Source organism: Dromiciops gliroides, chromosome 1 (genome assembly GCF_019393635.1).
Source record: "Dromiciops gliroides isolate mDroGli1 chromosome 1, mDroGli1.pri, whole genome shotgun sequence".
NCBI classification, from domain to species: domain Eukaryota; kingdom Metazoa; phylum Chordata; class Mammalia; order Microbiotheria; family Microbiotheriidae; genus Dromiciops; species Dromiciops gliroides.
In genome coordinates this window covers 200591608-200608983 of record NC_057861.1, presented here as the reverse complement: position 1 = coordinate 200608983, position 17376 = coordinate 200591608, and the positions used below count along the sequence as shown (strand labels likewise).

Here is a 17376-nt window from a genome sequence, read left to right as displayed (position 1 = left end):
TTTCAGATAAGATCAAGGTTTCACCAGATTGCCAAAGGGGTCCATGACACAAAAAAGGAGTTCAGTTGAGAACTCCTGATACAAAGGATATAGGCATCTCCTTGGCACCTTCTGGGTTTCACACATTGTGTTGTCTCTGAGATAAACTGGTTGCCTTCCACTATTGAGGGACTGGGGTGGGGGGAGCTGTCCCCTTGTATCAACCTGTTCTGGGTTCTTCAGACTTTTTTCCTTTTTCTACTTTTATTCCAGAGAGCTCTTGAGAGCCTAGTATATGACTGTCCCTTCACAATTCTCTCCTTACCCCATGAGCAATTAATAGCTGCATTTCATCAGAAACATACTTATGCAGTGGCCCAAGAAGGGAGTTCCTGGAAGATACTGATTCCGAATCCTAGCTTCTTAGTTAGAAGAGGGGTAATTGCCTTCCTAGGAAGTAGTAACCATTGAGATTACCTTGTAAGTAACACAAAACTAGAGAGTTTCTTCACCTGACTTTCTACAGAGAGTAGAATTTCCTGGGGATCTCTACTCAGTGAAAGAAGATCACACCTGCAACCTCTTATGTTTTCCTCCCCATTCCAACCCCCACCCCCACATCCCAATCCATTGTCTTATAATTTGAGAGCAGTTCCTGTTATTTCTTCTTACATTATTTCAAAGTGAAGAATTCAGTTACTTTAAGCTAGCTTTCCTTAGACCTACTAACTTATTTAGCATACTTATGCTCAGTGAATCATCTAAAAAGAAACTTCAAAGTCCCCATAACATCCAGAGGAACTTGTGTGCAAAGGCTTCTGAAATTTATTTCATCCATCCTTCAGAAAAAGAGTCAGACTGTTTCTCTTGCTGTTCACATCTTTGCCACTTTGCTGCACCAGTGACACATGTCACTGACACGTACTAAATTTCTCATACTGTCATGTACTAAATTTCCATGATGGAACAGTCACAACTTCTCAAGTCTAGCTAATCAAAAGGCTTTCCTTCTATGCTCTAATTTGTTTTACACACACATACACATGGTGGTTGTAAATATGAATATATATATATATGTATTGTAAAGACAAAAAGAAAAAGGAAAAAAATTATTTCAGGGGAAAATGAGAAAACCTAAGAGGTAAATTCACAGTTTTAGGAATGACAAAATGAACAAACCCAAATGGATTAAACCAGGTACTACTTTTGCCTAGGTAAAATTTACTACACTGTTACTTCAGAAAATAAAATGTTTTATGTGGTTTGAGCAAATGAATACATTAGAAAAAAGCATATGTTGTTATAACACTGCTTAATGTGTTTTTTAGCTACAATGATTTTTAAGCACAATGAAATTTTTTAATGTCTATCTATAAAACAAGATGTTTTCTAATTCACTTGGCTCATGGTATCTACCAAAATGATTAAGTTATTTCCTAGCCTTTATCACTGACAAACAGGTAATTCTGCTTCCCCTGTGCCTTTTTATTAGACAATAGAGCTGGACAGAAGCCTGTATTTACTACTGAATTTTAAAATTCAGTGCTTAAGTTTTAAATGCTGGGGGAAATGTAATTCATCTGCAAAATGTCAATGATAGGATAATATAATATATTTTACTGGGATGGTGTCTATGATACCTCCATTAACTGCTGAAGAGATTAAGAGTAATAAGGCTATCATGAAAACACAAAGAATTAAACCACAGGTCTGCTGGAAAGCACAATAGACTTCCAAAGGGAAGCACTTGCTATGTATCAAAAATCCGTGGGTATGGACTCATAAGACAGCTGGCCTGAGTTCTAATTCTACAATAACTCTATTAGTAAGTATCCATAGAACACTACACCCTTCCTTCTCTGGGCCTCCTTTTCCTCATCTAGAATATGGGGGGATTGGACAAGATCTCTGAAATCCCCTCCACTGTTAGTTAACATTCTATGACAATGTTGTTGTTGTTGTTGTCATGATCCTTCGGTCATGTCTGACTCTTGATGACCTCCCCCTTGAACCATAATAGCAGGCCAGTATTATCCCTGGTGTTTTCTTAGCAAAGATACTGGAGTTTGTCATTTCTTCCTTCAGTGGACTAAGGCAAACAGGGACTAAATGACTTACCCAAAGCCACACAGCTAGTGAATATCTGAGGCTAGATTTGAACTCAGGTCTTCCTAATTCCAGGTCCAGCATTCTATCTATTGAATCACTTAGTTAACATTTATAGTACTGTTAGGTTTGTAAAATGCTTTACAAATATTATCTCATTTTAACTTCACAAGTCATTCCCCAATTGATAAATGTTCCAAAGATATGAACAGGTAGTTTTCAGATGAAAAAAATCAAAGCTATCTATAGTCATGTGGGGAAAAATGCTCTAAATTACTATTGATTAGAAAGATGCAAATAAAAACAACTCTTAGGTACTACCTCATACCTATTAGATTGGCTAATATGACAGAAAAGGGAAATGATAAATGTTGGAAAGGATGTGGGAAAATTAAAACACTAATGCACTGTTGGTAGAGTTGTGAACTGACCCAACCATTCTGGAAAGTAATTTGAAACTATGCTCAAAGGACAATTAAATTAGGTCTGTATCTCAAAGAGATCATAAGAAAGGGAAAAGGCCCTACATGTACAAAAATATTTAAAACAGATCTTTTTGTGGTGGCAAAGAATTGGGAATTGAGGGGATGCCCATCAGTTGGGGAATGGCTGAATAAGTTGTGATATTTGAATGTAATGAATACTATTGCATTATGCGAAATGATGAGCAGTATGATTTCAGAATAATCTGGAAAGACTTACATGAACTGATACAAAGTGAAGTGAGCAGAACCAGGAAAACGTTGTACACAGTAACAGCAATGTTGTATAATGATCAACTATGACTGACTTAGCTCTGCTCAGCAATACAATAATCTAAGACAATTACAAAAGATTCATGATGGAAAATACTATCTATCTCCAGAGAAAGAACTGATGGAGTCTAAATGCAGATTGAAGCATACTATTTTTTTCATGGTTTCCCACCCCCCTTTGGTCTGTTTCTTCTTTCACAACATAACTAATATGGAAATATGTTTTACATGATTGCACATAGATAACCTATACTAAATTGCTTACCGTCTTAGGGAGGGGGGAAGGGAGAGAGTACAGAGAAAATCTGGAACTTAAAATTTTATAAAAAATGAATGCTGGGGCAGCTAGGTGGTGCAGTGGATAAAGCACTGGCTCTGGATTCAGGAGGACCTGAGTTCAAATCCAGCCTCAGACACTTGACACTTACTAGCTGTGTGACCCTAGGCAAGTCACTTAACCCTCTTTGCCCTACCAAAAAAAAATGAATGATAAAAAATTGTCTTTACATGTAATTGGAAAGAAATAAAATAGTATTTTAAAAGAATGCTGGGGCAGCTAGGTGGCGCAGTGGATAGAGCACCGGCCCTGGAGTCAGGAGTACCTGAGTTCAAATCCGGCCTCAGACACTTAACACTTAACCAACTGTGTGACCCTGGGCAAGTCACTTAACCCCAATTGCCTCACTAAAAAAAAAAAAGAAAGAAAAAAGAAAAAATGAAAAGAATGCTTATGTTCAATTATCCAAAAAGCCCACAAATGATCAAAAGTAAACAAACTCATGTATCTGAGCAAAAGAGCAAAAAGAAATTAGAGTTATACAGATTAAAATATACCAAAGAATACACAGTTGTGCTTTAGATCTTTACTAGGAGTAAGATGAGATCTCTGCTCAAACTAAGGGAAAGAACCCAATTTCACCCAAGAGAAAGTCCTATCTCTGAAGTCTCTAGGGAGGCAACATTTAAATCAAGGTTATGTTACATAGCTATCTTCCCCTATATGTCTGCAGCTTTCAAAATCTTTCTTTCTCTCCTGAAGAATGTCTGAACCACATGTGTCTCTCTTCCCAAAAAAATGGTGGCATCTACCCAAACATCAATACAGGGATAAAGCATTACCTCAGCATTTTCTTCATTAATCAAGAGTCCCATTTCTTTCTGAATATGCAACAACACAAAAAACATCCCAGGTTTGGTTGGAAGCTATGATTACAGTTAAAGTGCAGTAATCATAAAAGCTTTTGGACCTGAAATTGAGAGATACTAGAAATATATAGGTATAAAGAAAGGCTCTTCAAAATCATCATTAGTTAAACAAGGTTACCAGACAACAAAATAAAGATATTTTTCTAGCTACCCACCTCTTTTTTCATCTTCTCCATTGAAATGGCATCCTGACTTTTAGGGAATTCTAAGCCTCCATAATGTTATGTTAATTAACACTCTAGAAATATCAATAAAACTAATGATCACTTACTGAGGATGCTATATACATGGTTTATTGAACAAGCTGTCAATTATTACTTTACAACCCCTTCTAACTTAAGCATTCTCAGATGTAATGAAAACATTAAGTTTATATATGGATAAATATTTGCCCTTAGTTTTATATAGATATGTATAGCTGGGACTACACAACTCCAAATAATTGATAACTGTGGTCAATTCAGTTGTTTGACCTATAATACTAAGGATCTTTTCCATCTTTATGATTCTAGGAGTCTATGAAAAGATGTGTTTTATGTAAAACCCTTAGTTGTATATAAATATGTATACCTGTACCTGTAAAACTCCAAAAAAAATATTTTATATAGATGTAGATAGATAATGGAAATATAAATAGACAGTGATACAGAGATAGATATGTCTTCATAACTAATAGTTGGTCAATTTGGTAAAATATGAATAAAAATGGGGGCAGCTAGATGGCGCAGTGGATAGAGCACTGGCCCTGGAGTCAGGAGTACCTGAGTTCAAATCCGGCCTCAGACACTTAAGATTTACTAGCTGTGTGACCCTGGGCAAGTCACTTAACCTCAATTGCCTCACTAAAAAAAAATATGAATAAAAATAACTTTTAAAAGCTAAATTAACTACTAGTTTGACTTAATTGACTATGTATTTGCTGAAGTAACATGTCAATCCCCAGAGACGAAAGTATAGATACCCAAAGTTGTCTATTCTTTGGTTGGTGCCAGAATTTCAACTAGGCAACTAAAAGATAATCATATTACAATTCCACCTCCCAAGTCACTATTAATAAATGTATCATTATATTTGTTATAATACCTTGTTCTTTTCATTATTTCATCCCAAAGTACTTTTAAAATATTACTTCATAAATAATGATTTGACTGTCTTGCATGGAGGATCAAAAATGGGACATGCCTCAGATTATGCTAAAGAGATGCATGGTTCATTTCAAAGTGTTACTGAAAAATTAGAAGTGCTAATATTTGTTACCTTATTATTAAAAGGACTCCCAAACCAAAGTGTGGGTTCTTTTTTCTAATTAAATAATTTAAAAATATCTGATAATGAAAGTGTTTATCTGCTCATTCTCTCATTTCTGTATTTTTTTAATAAGCAAAGTATATCTCTGATTTCTGTCAGTCAATAATCATTTCTCAAGCACCTACTGTGTGCCAAGCAGTGCATTAATTCACTAGGGATACAAAGAAAGGTGAAAAACAGTCCCTACCTTTGAAGACCTCATAATCTGATGGGGGTAGACATACAAATAACTCTGCACAGACAAGCTATATAGGATAAATAGGAAATAATACCAGAGGGAAGGCACTAGCATTAAGGGGAATTGAGAAGGTAGGATTTTAACTGTGACTTGAAGGAGATCAAGGAAGCCCAGAGGCAGAGAGGAGGAGGAAAAACCTCCCACATGTGGAATGAGTCTGTGAAAATGCCAAGAATTGGGAGATAAAGTATCTTCTTCAAGGAAGAGCAAAGAGTCCACTTATGCAAGATTCTCCACAGAGTAGCAGGTACCACATAGAACAAAATTAATAAAACGAATCACAAGATAATTCCCAAGAAGAGTTAGTAATAAAAAAACATGGCCTCAAGTGTCCATATCCACACAGGTACAAAATCTGGGTAATGAGGTAAACTAGGGACCCCAATATAAAGAGGGAAATTCAACCTTATAGGTATAACTGGACAAGTGGAACTTATAACTGAAATTTGTCTATGGAAGGGTATACTCTTTTTCAAAAGGAACATAAGAGTTTAAAAAGGTAACCAAATAGCATTGTATATTAAAAAGATATGGGGGGGCAGCAAGGTGGCGCAGTGGATAGAGCACTGGCCCTGGAGTCAGGAGTACCTGAGTTCAAATCCAGCCTCAGACACTTAACACTTACTAGCTGTGTGACCCTGGGCAAGTCACTTAACCCCAATTGCCTCACTAAAAACAAAAAAAAACAAAAACAAACAAACAAAAAAAAGATATGGGGACAGCTAGATGGCACAGTGGATAAAGCACCTGAGTTCAAATCTGGCCTCAGACACTTGACACTTACTAGCTGTGTCAGCCTGGAGAAATCACTTAACCATCATTGCCCCCCAAAAAACAAAACAAAAAAAATAAAGATATATTCTTGTAAGGAAAGTGGAGTAGGAGGCAAGAACATGTGGTTGAAGATCCATGGAGAGAGAGACAAAGGTGATATTATAAGGGAGTATAACTCCTTTATAAAAGGCAATACATCATTGGCAACCTAGACAGGATAGATCAATCAATAAGCATATTATCATATTTACTACATGTAGGCACTGTGCTATGTTCTGGTAATACAAATACAAGTAGAATGAAAGATTGTCCCTAACCTCAAGGAAAGACAATACATGAAAGGAAACCAAAAGGAGTGAAGCAATGGGGGGATGAGGGTTCCCAGTTCAAGGGCATGGTAGACAGTTCAGAAAGTCAGGGAAGCAGGCTGGATAGGAATGAAGACATGGTTGGCCTGAACATCCTCCTTAAAATGGAAGGTCTGGGAGGAACCAGCCTATCAGAGGGAGAGGCCTTAGGGAAAGAGTGTATTTCCAGTACATAAAGGGATGGGGCCAGCAATAGAGTGACCTTCCAGCGTATAGGCGTTTCTAGGACACAGTAGGAGAATCAGGTGTGCATCCTGGAGAGGAAATGAACGTGGAGTTAAGGAAGCAGATAAGAAACCTAGCAACGAGAACAAGAAAAATAGCTGACAGTTATATGGTAGAGTTCTTTAAGGGTTGTGAAGTGCTTTAGATGTAGGTTTGCATTTGGTTTTCACAACAGCCCTGTAAGGTAGGTACTATTGTTTTTTCCATTTTATAGATAAGGAACCTGGGGCCAGCAGTGGTTGTGATCCACTCACCCAAGGTCATGTGGCTAGGAACCATCTGAGGCAGGATTCAAAATCAGATCTTCCTGACTCTAAGTTCAGCACCTTGTACACTAGGTAGCCTAGCTACCTAACAAGGAGGCATAATACAGGAGTGATAAAAGACTTTATCTGGACATAGGCTGGAGGTCTTTCTCTACCAAAAACAGAGTAGTGTTAATGAGAATTTCATTCTTTAAAAAAGAAATAAGGGGCAGCTAGGTGGTGCAGTGGATAAAGCATCAGCCCTGAATTCAGGAGGACCCAAGTTTAAATCTGACCTCAGACACCTGACACTGACTAGCTGTGTGGCCCTGGGCAAGTCACTTAACCCTCATTACCCCACCAAAAAAAAAAAAGGAGAAAATGGATACCAAAATAGAAATGATGGGAACAATGGGGACTAGGATGGGAGCAGGTTTGAAGTGACTATTCCATTCTAGAATTTGTGATAGAAGAGAAGAAATCCAGCCATAGTTTGATTCTACCAGAGCCATATCTAGAAATATTTGTACCTGGGACAAAGTAAGGAGGGGAGAGAAAGCAAATGCAGTGCAGGGAGAGTAATAGTAGTGCTATGGTTACATCAGGAAGCAGGTAGGCCTCTTCTCAAGGGAGCCTGCAGGGGCTTAAGAGATAAAATGAGCCATGGGAGACATGTGCCACAGTGATGGTCGGTAGTGACTACCTGGGCATAATCGTACCCTTCAACAATAAGAGGCAAGGCAAGGTCCCAAGATGGTGCCATAAGCAGGGTGTAAGATCATCTCTCCTAAAGCTTGGTGGTCTAGGGGATGGATGTGGAATCAGAAAGACCTAAGTTCCAATCTTGCCAGATACTTACTGGCTGTGTGACCCTAGGTAAGTCACTTAACTTCTCTCAATCTCCATTGGGACATCTGTGAAATAGGATAATAATAGCACCTACTTATAGGGTTATTGTGAAGACTAAAGGGAACAAAATATGGAAAGCACTTTGCAAACCTTAAAGTACTATATAAATTCTAGCTATTAATTTTATTATTGTCCCTTGATGTAAGAGTCCTGAGGCAAAGTCCTGTTCCTCTGGGATCTGATCTCTGGATTTGGGGAGAGTAGATTTCAAAGAGTTCAGAGAAATAATAAGGAGGATATAGACCAAAATTCTATAAGGGAAATAAGTCCAAGAGGGAGAGATTTATAGATTTGGTTCCATATTGATCAAATTACTTTATGGGACTTTATAGGATTAGAGATAGATGGAAAATTGCTAAACAGCTTTATACCTTTCTCCTCTGATATTTCTAATATTTCCTTGAAACTGTTCTGAGTCTCAGGGTAATTGGTGTGGCCTGATATAGTGAAGAAATTATTGGAAATTGAAAGAGGAGCCAGTACTTTTCCCCAGCCTCAAAAAAGACTGAATAAGAGATCTTGGCCCGGGCAGCTAGTTGGCGAAGTGGTTAAAGCACTGGCCCCGGATTCAGGAGTACCTGAGTTCAAATCCGGCCTCAGACACTTGACATTTACTAGCTGTGTGACCCTGGGCAAGTCACTTAACCCCCATTGTCTGCAAAAAAACCAAAAACCAAAAAAAAAAAAAGAGAGAGAGAGAGATGTTAGCCAGATGGAAGCACCCTTACACTTTGAAGCAGGAATAAACAAATGGAATTCAGTCACCCTAAATTACCTAAAAGTAAGGGATTATTGGTTGGCATAGATGAGTAGTAGAGAGGTCTTCAGAAGCCTAACAAACTAAGAGATCTTTTGCTCACTGAACAGAGCAAAGCAATTATATTTGTTTTACTGGGTCCTGAAGGGCAAAATTAGAAGCAATCAATAGGTGGAATTTGTAGAGAGGATGATTGAGTCTTAATGTAAAGGAAAACGTCCTAATAATTAAAACTCTCCAAACACAGAATGAATGACTCAGAAAACAGTGGGTCACCGGAGGTCTTTAATCAGATGTTCAATGACTATGTGTCAGGGATATTTTAGAGAGGATTCCCATTCATGTACAGGTTGGATTTGGCCTCCAATTTAGATTCTGTGATTCCATGAAGTTACTTAATCTTTCTGGGCTCATTTCCTCAACTATAAAATTGTTATAAAATAGGTGACCTTTGAGGTTTTCTAAATCTTAAATGCAATTCCAAATCCTGTGATGTCTTTATGAATGTGTGATAATATACAATGGCCAGATGGGAGCATGGTAAGAGAAACATCATTTAACTACATTCAGAGACTCCAGGCAGATCTGTCTGCATCATCTGGACATCCAATTATTCGAAGGTGACTGAAGAAGCAAATTACTGAGTTCTTGGTTTGCTGAGCTGCAAGAAACACAGGACAGCAAAATTATGGACACAGACAGACCTCTCAGACTCAGATTCATTGCACCTTTAATAAAATAGGATAAAACCTAGAAGGTAAATCACACTTTTCTGAAGGTCTGAAACCACTCCAGAATCAGGATTAGTAGGAACATAAACTTATATCTGGCTATGTCAATAATGCAACAAGAAAATGGAATTTTGAGCCACAGACTTGATGGGTTTATTCATCTCATAAAGGCATGTTAAAGACACAGAGCTAGAGCTAGAAGAAATATTAGAGCCAGCCTACCTAATCCTACCCCTTAATTTTGTGAATGAAGAAAATGAAACAAAAAAGGGTTAAGTAACTTGTTCAAGGTAGCTAGATGACTCAGTGGATAGCACACTGAGCCTGGAGTCAGGAAGACCTAAGTTAAAATCTGGCTTCAGACTCTTACTAGCTGTGTGACCCTGAGCAAGTCATTTAACCTCTGCTGCCTCAGTTGCCCCAACTATAAAATGGGAATAATAATCACATCTTCATCCCAGAGTTACTGTGGAAGTCAAATGATATAATATTTATAAAGTGCTTAGCATTGTTCCTGGCACATCATCATCATCATCATCACCATAATACATATGTGTCATGATACAATAATATATCATGCATATATTAGAGTGAATCAGACATACATACAAACATACATACATACATACACACACATAAGTATTCACTCTGGCAAAATAGCTGCTGGCACAAAGTAGATGCATCAATTTGATCAGAAGCTAGAAATTATATAATTATATTACATATAGCACAATTAATTCATTTAGTACAATAGAACAGTATAAACACTTATTTAAGACCGAATCTACCACAATAGCTCAGTTAGAATTCTTAGATCCCTGAAATTTGTATTTGTCTAAGCAATTTACAATTTCCAAACCACTGTCGGCACTTGCAGTGCACCAATGAGCTGCTGGAAAGCATTATTATGCTTTGTTTAAAGAGGAAGACATTAAAGCCCAAAGAGAGGAGCTAGGACTAGAACAAAGGTCTCCTGGTTACTTGTTTGGCATCCCCTCATTCACCACACTGTCTCTCAGTGATTCCTGTAATTACAAAATTTCATATAGTCTGGGTGAGCCTCTTTCAGTATTGCCCAGTATTTCCCAAGTCCAGATGTACTGTCCAAATTTCCCCCATCAAAGTTTTTTTTTTTTAAAGGTTTGAATTCTGCCTCAGACACTTAATAGATGTGTGGACAATTCATGTAACTTCTTAGCCTCAGTTTGCTCATCTGTAAAATTACAAGGTTGGGCTTGATGACCTGTAAGATCCCTTCTGTCTCTAAAATCTACATAGATAAGGAGGCAGTGGTATATAGTGGAAAGAACACAGAATTTGAACTCTGAAGAACTGAGATTAGCTCATGGTTCTGCTACTACATGCATGACCTTGACAAACAATCTGGGACTCAATTGCCTTCCCTGTAAATTGAAGGCACTAAGATGCCTCAATCCTATGACCCTTAAAACCCAGTCATAATAACAGATCACACATGTATATATAGTTCTTTAAGGTTTGTGAAATTCTTATTTAAGTTATCTCATTTGAAATGGACAATAACTATTTTAAGTAGGTGCTATTATTTACTTCCATTTTACAAAAGAGGAAAGGAAAGTTGAAGGAAGTTAAGTGACTTGCCCAGCCTCTTATGAGGAGAAACTGTCTAAGGTAGAATTTGAGACCAGAAATGTCTCCAGTTCTAACACTTTATTCACTATCCCATGTTACCTCTTACTAGTAAAGAGATGAATTTTCCCAAATGTTGTCAATATACTTGTTCACACTGAAAGCCCAGGAGCAGCTTCTCTGCTACTGAGGCAACTTCTGGGGGTGGGGAAGGAGGGTCAGGCCCCTTTATTGCCATGCTTCTGAAGCCAATCAGATCCTTTGCTTGCACCATGCTAATGACAGAGAGGAGCACGTGACTTCTGGCTATAGAATTAGCTCTTAATGAGTATTACCTGAATTTACTTGGATTGTCCATTCTGCCTGACCGCCTCTTCTTTAGCCTAGAGAACTGAAGGCTGGCCATGGATTCCTGAAGGGAACAGCCGGTGAGCAGGGGGTTGCTAATTTTATTTAGAAATAATTAAGAAATAAATATATTGTGAATATATTATAATTATATTAAGAAATAAATTCTATTAAGAAATTAGAAATAATTAAGAAATAAATTATACTAAACTAAATGCTACAATGACTATTATCTATTCATATTTAGTTTATGCGATATGAAATGGGTATAAAATAAAATATAGTATTTAGAGTGCTTTTAAATAATAACATAATTGAATCTTAATAGGCTCATTACTTTCTACATCAAAGATTTACAAGGATGTTGTTCATTTTCATTTCTATAAAATGCATTTGTCAACATTATATATTTTCATTAACACCCATTTATTGGTGATTTTTATTTTTGTTTATCTAATCCAGAAGTCTTAATGTGATTACTAAAGGATATGCAGAATTTCCTAAGTAATGTATGAGATTAGGCAGAGAGGCATGTCACATATCTGGAGTTCTGAATTTGGCATCAGGAAGATTCAGGTTCCAAGCCTGCCATAGATACTTACTAGCTGTGGGAAAGGCATTTAATTTCTCTAAGTCTCAGTTTCTTCATCTGTAAATAATAGTTAATATCTCACAAAAATGAGAAAATCTATGTGAAGCACTTTGCAAATCTTATAGCACCAAGTAAATGTCAGCTACTATTATTCTATCAGTAGAATAACCTGTGGCCCAGCAGGGTACAGTTAGCACCCTGTACACCTTAGGCTTTCTGGGAACCTCAAAATTCAGTTCATGTCTAGGTCTCAGTTCCTCCTGAAAGTTCTCAAGTTAATGTAACATGTGCATATTGTTCATATACATTATGTATGTCCATATGGGTCTGTCTAGATGTGTCTCACAAGGAGTCAGTCTCCTGTCCTCAACCCACCCTTCTCTGAGGAAGACTGACTATTTTGAGGAGGGCATCAGAGGCTAGCCACTCTGCTCTCCTCAGAGAAAGGGTACTAGACTAGAATTATCTCTAAATTATCTCCTCTAAATATTATTAGTGGGAAATAATTTAAAGATTAAAGGTAAGCCACTGATTGTTATCTCTTGATAGGGAAAGAAGTGTACCCCAAGCTATATATCTCTGGCTTGACTCCCTTTCCAACAAATGCCAGTTCCACAAAGACCAAATGTAACACATAGCAAATAAACTTATTTGTCAAGTGGATAGCAAACAGAAACCTGAGAATACATAAAGATGAGAATATACCAGACAATACTTAGAGTGAACAAACTCTCCCATCAGAAGAGAGATAGCGGGGCAGCTAGGTGGCATAGTGGATAGAGCACCAGCCCTGGATTCAGGAGGACCTGAGTTCAAATCTGGCCTCAGACACTTTACACACTTACTAGCTGTGGGACCCTGGGCAAGTCACTTAACCCCAATTTCCTCACCAAAAAAAAAAAAAAAAAAAAGAAGAAGAGAGATAGCTCTGCTTATCCAAGAGAAAGTCTCAGACCTCACACAAGGGGAAATTCCCTGAAGTTTCTAGCATAATAACCTGGGAAAGGGTTGTGATTAAGGTGCCGGTTCCTTTACATGTTGACTTCTTCCCAGTCTCTTTCTCCCTTCAGGGACCTCTCCCTAAAGAAAATCTGGAAGCATGTGTCATCCCTCTCAAAAATGGAAGCCAGAAAATCAGAATATCTCTTCTCCCAAGCATTAAATAATCAGTCTCCACCAATGAAGAGTCTTATGCAAATGGATTTGAGCCATAGGCTATATTAACAATATACAACAGATACAAGAGAGCCTTTATTTCACCCCACAAAATAATGTCCAAAACAAAAAATGATTCACAGAAACCCATACAGTCAAGACAGCACCCTTTTACCAACAAGAAATCCTATCTTTTTCCTAGGCTCTAGCACCATCTTGTAATTGAAACTTGCTGGGAAAAGAAACACACTGGAATTGCCAAAGAGCCTACACTTTCCCACTGGGTGTACACTATCCAAATAATTCACCGGAGTTGGAGCGTAAATTCCAGGTTTGTTCATCTACATTATAACTCTGATGTTTGTTGCTTCTCCCATTCTATAGCCAAACTTCTTCCTCTTATCTCCAGAAGGCTGAGACTAAAAACTTTTACCATTTTACCACTGCCCCTAGGCATCAAAATCTTTTAAGCCTCTTGGGTCCTTTCTCTAGGGCTGCCATCTCTGTCCCAAAACAATCTAACACTTTCCATGTCATCAAGGATATTAAGAGGCACTTGAGGAGGGATAAGCAAACTCTCTCTATCCAGGTAGGCATGTCCATTCTTTAGAGCAGAAGTGTCAAATATACAGTCCATAAACCACGAGGCCCACAATACTCCTAAGTGCAATCTAAATCAGGTTAAAATGTAGTCCCCATTGAATTTTAATGTTTTTGTATAAATAAAAAAGCAAATAAACATGTGTGGTTTTCTAAGTGTGATAAATTAATGGAATTTCAGCAGATTCCCAGGGGCCCCACCTAATTGATTTTGTATTATTTGAATTGGGTGAGAATGAGAAACTAACTTAAGGATGATTGGATGGAGGCCACACATGGCGGCCCTGAGTGACATGTTAGTGTTAGCAAGAGACCACTCTGAACCAACCAGCTTGAAGGACCTCCCCTTTGGGGGAGGGAAAGATGAACTGGAAAGTGGACACTCGCTCATAGGAAAACTTTTTTTTTTTTGGTGAGGAGGAAGCAGTGTAGCAGCAGATGGAGAATGGGGGGTGGCGGGGGGGGCTCTTATTTGTTCGGACACAGACACCAGCTTGGTGGTGAGAAATTTCACGTGGGCTGCTAGGAAACGAAATTGCTTTCTTTCTCTCTGGCTATACTGAATTATATCTGAGCTAGAATTTCCATGCTATAAGGAATCTGTTCTCAATCTCTCTCTCTTCACAAACTTATAATATATATTTTAATAAATCTTTAAAAGCCTAAACTCTTGCTGAATTTATCAGTGATTTTAGCCAGCTTCCCCTCAAGATTGGGGGGGGGGGCAGATTAGAACCCACAATTTAGATTTTAAACAACACACAAGTCAATATGTAGCCTTCCGAGATCTGTATGTATGATTTAGTGGCCTCCATTTTTATTTGAGTTTGATACCACTGTTCTGGGCAGCTAAGTGGTACAGTGGATAGAGTGCTGGACCTGAAGTCAGGAAAATATCTCCCTGAGTTCAAATGTGGCCTCAGACACTTATCAGCCATGTAATCCTGGGCATGTCACAACCCTGTTTGCCTCAGTTCCTCATAGGTAAAATGAGCTGGAGAAGAAAATGGCAAACCACTTTAGTATCTTTGCCAAAAAAAAAACCCAAATGGGGTCACAGCCAGACACAACTGAAACAACTGAACAACTGTTGTTCTAGAAGCTAATGTCTGTGGACAGTTCTTTCTCCAAACAGGAATGTTGATCTATCAGCAATTTGTAAACTCAGATCCCATTGTGTGTCTCTACTTGCTACATACAATCCCTGATCCAAACAAATCATCCCAGATGCCAGGAGTCTATCACCTTGATGAGATTTAAATAAGCCAAATCGTATTTCACACAAGGGTATCACCCCTAATCAAGGTGATTTGATCAAATTTACAAAGGAGAATGTTGCAGCTCTCAGGAAGACATAATCAAAGTCTCAAAGGCCTTATCCTTTGACTCTTTGGGCACCCTCTAGACTAGAAAATGGCATTTTAATTTTCGCCTTGTAAGTGTGTTACTAAAGAATAAGAAAGGGGAAACCTTAGACTGGGAGCCACAGTTGGCCTTCAGTTTGATTTCACAGAGCTCTTGAGGTAATATTGTCCTGATTTCCAAATGGAATTCTCTGGCTATCCCATTCAAGTAGACCTTATCAAGATTTAACATTGGACTATTTTCATTTTTTATTGTTGTTTTTTTGTTATTTCTTCTATCTTGTGGTTTTTTCCTTTTGTTCTGATTCTTCTCTCACAACATGACTAATGCCAAAATATGTTTAATGCTATAGTAACGTATAACCTATATCAGATTGCTTGCTGGCTTTGGGAGGGGGGAGGGAAAGGAGGGAGGTAAAAAAAAATTGGAATTCAAAATATTACAAAAATGAATGTTGAAAACTATCTTTACATGTAATTGGGGGGAAATACTATTAAAAAAAGATTTAACATTGGTCAGAAGATAACACACTGAAGGCCACATTCCATGTAAAAGACGGTGTGACCTCCGACCAATACTTTGAATCTCTTTTCCTCTGCCTTTCTCTTCCATTTTGTCCTGTCTCTCTCTTTATGCAGCTGTATTTCTTTCCCTAATGATCTATCTCCCATTTCTTCTCTTTATTATCCCTCTAGATTACTTTTTTCTTTTCATCTTTACTCTTTTAACTGACCATAGTATAAAACCGATTCACAAATAGCAAATGCTCTCCACATCCAGAAAAAGAGCCATGGAGTCTAAATGCAGATCGAATCATACTATTTTCACTTTTGTTGTTGTTTTATTTATTTATTTCTTGTGGTTGTTCCCTTTTGTTCTGATTCTTCTTTTACAACCTGACTAATGTGGAAATAAGTTTAACATTATTGTACTGTATAACCTCTATCAGATTGCTTGCTGTCTTGGGGAGGGGTAAGGGGAGGGAGAAAAATTTGGAAATCAAAATCTTACAAAAATGAGTGTTGAAAACTATATTTACATGTAATTGGAAAAAATAAAATACTATTAAAAGAAGAATATACTACACTAAATAAAGTTGTATTGTATTGATACCTTTTTGTTTTAATATCACCTTAATTTCTAATATCCCTTCTTCCTCTCCTAACAAAGTATCCCTTATCACAAAGAAAAAAAAGAGAAAAAAGGCAGCTCAATAAAAGCACCCCCAAAATCATTCAAATTTTCTACCCTATGTAATATTCAATACCCATAATCTCTCATCTTTGCACAAAAAAGATATATTGTCTCAACTCTGCTCTCTGAATTATATTTTTGAATGATTTTGACACCGTCCTTATTGAATCAAGTTTTATTTGTTTCTTTTACTTTGAAAAACAAATGAGATGAATGTTTTATATTTCCCTAAGGAGGGAAAAATACTCAATTAAGTTATTTTCTGCATAGGGAGCTTAACTATTTTTTTTTGGTTTTATAGTAATTGTTTTTCCTGTGGGTCAATGTCCCTTGACAGAAATAAAAATATCTCTACCCTTGCTTTAGAAAGAAAAAAATAAATAAACAGCCCTCTTAGACTTCCATAGTTTGTTTGGGGGTGAGGGGATATAATAGTTATGACAGTTGTTGGTCTTAACATCTACAGTATAGGAAATAAATGAGTAAAAAAAAAATAGGTTAACAAAAGCTTAGTTAATGAAATCAAGTCAAAAATAACCCATGAATATTTTAAGTGATGGTTAGGAAGAAAATCAGAAGACAATTTCTTAAAGCCCTGGTTGTTACTACCTCCCCAAAACATTCAGGAATGCTCTAAAAAAGAGAAAAGGAACTGTAGGAAATAGAATCTAGGCATTCCTGTGAATGGTGAAGTGCAGAATTATTCTTGAGGTTTTGGAATTGAAAATATGAATGAGAAAGAGACTAAAAGATGAAAGGAAATTCCAGAGAGCCTACAAAAGGAATAGCAAACTTGTGAAAGAGGAGATAGAAATGAGGGGGGGGGGAGCAAGGTTGTTGCTCATCCTTAAAACACCCTTAAAGTTCACTTTATTCAAAGAGATTGGCATCAGGCAGGGGTAGTGCCTTTCTA

At 37.4% G+C, this 17376-nt stretch overlaps 1 protein-coding gene across 1 annotated transcript in view; it reads right to left on the bottom strand.

Moving 5' to 3' along the window:
• The window catches only part of FBXO15 (F-box protein 15), a 144922-nt gene extending 133283 nt beyond the window's left edge, over positions 1–11639 (bottom strand). Inside the window, exon 1 of the mRNA XM_043969657.1 lies at positions 11545–11639. Within this exon, the coding sequence (XP_043825592.1) occupies positions 11545–11615 (71 nt within the window). The 5' untranslated portion in view covers positions 11616–11639. The remainder of the gene's footprint in view (positions 1–11544) is intronic.
• Between the last annotated feature and the right edge of the window lie 5737 nt (positions 11640–17376).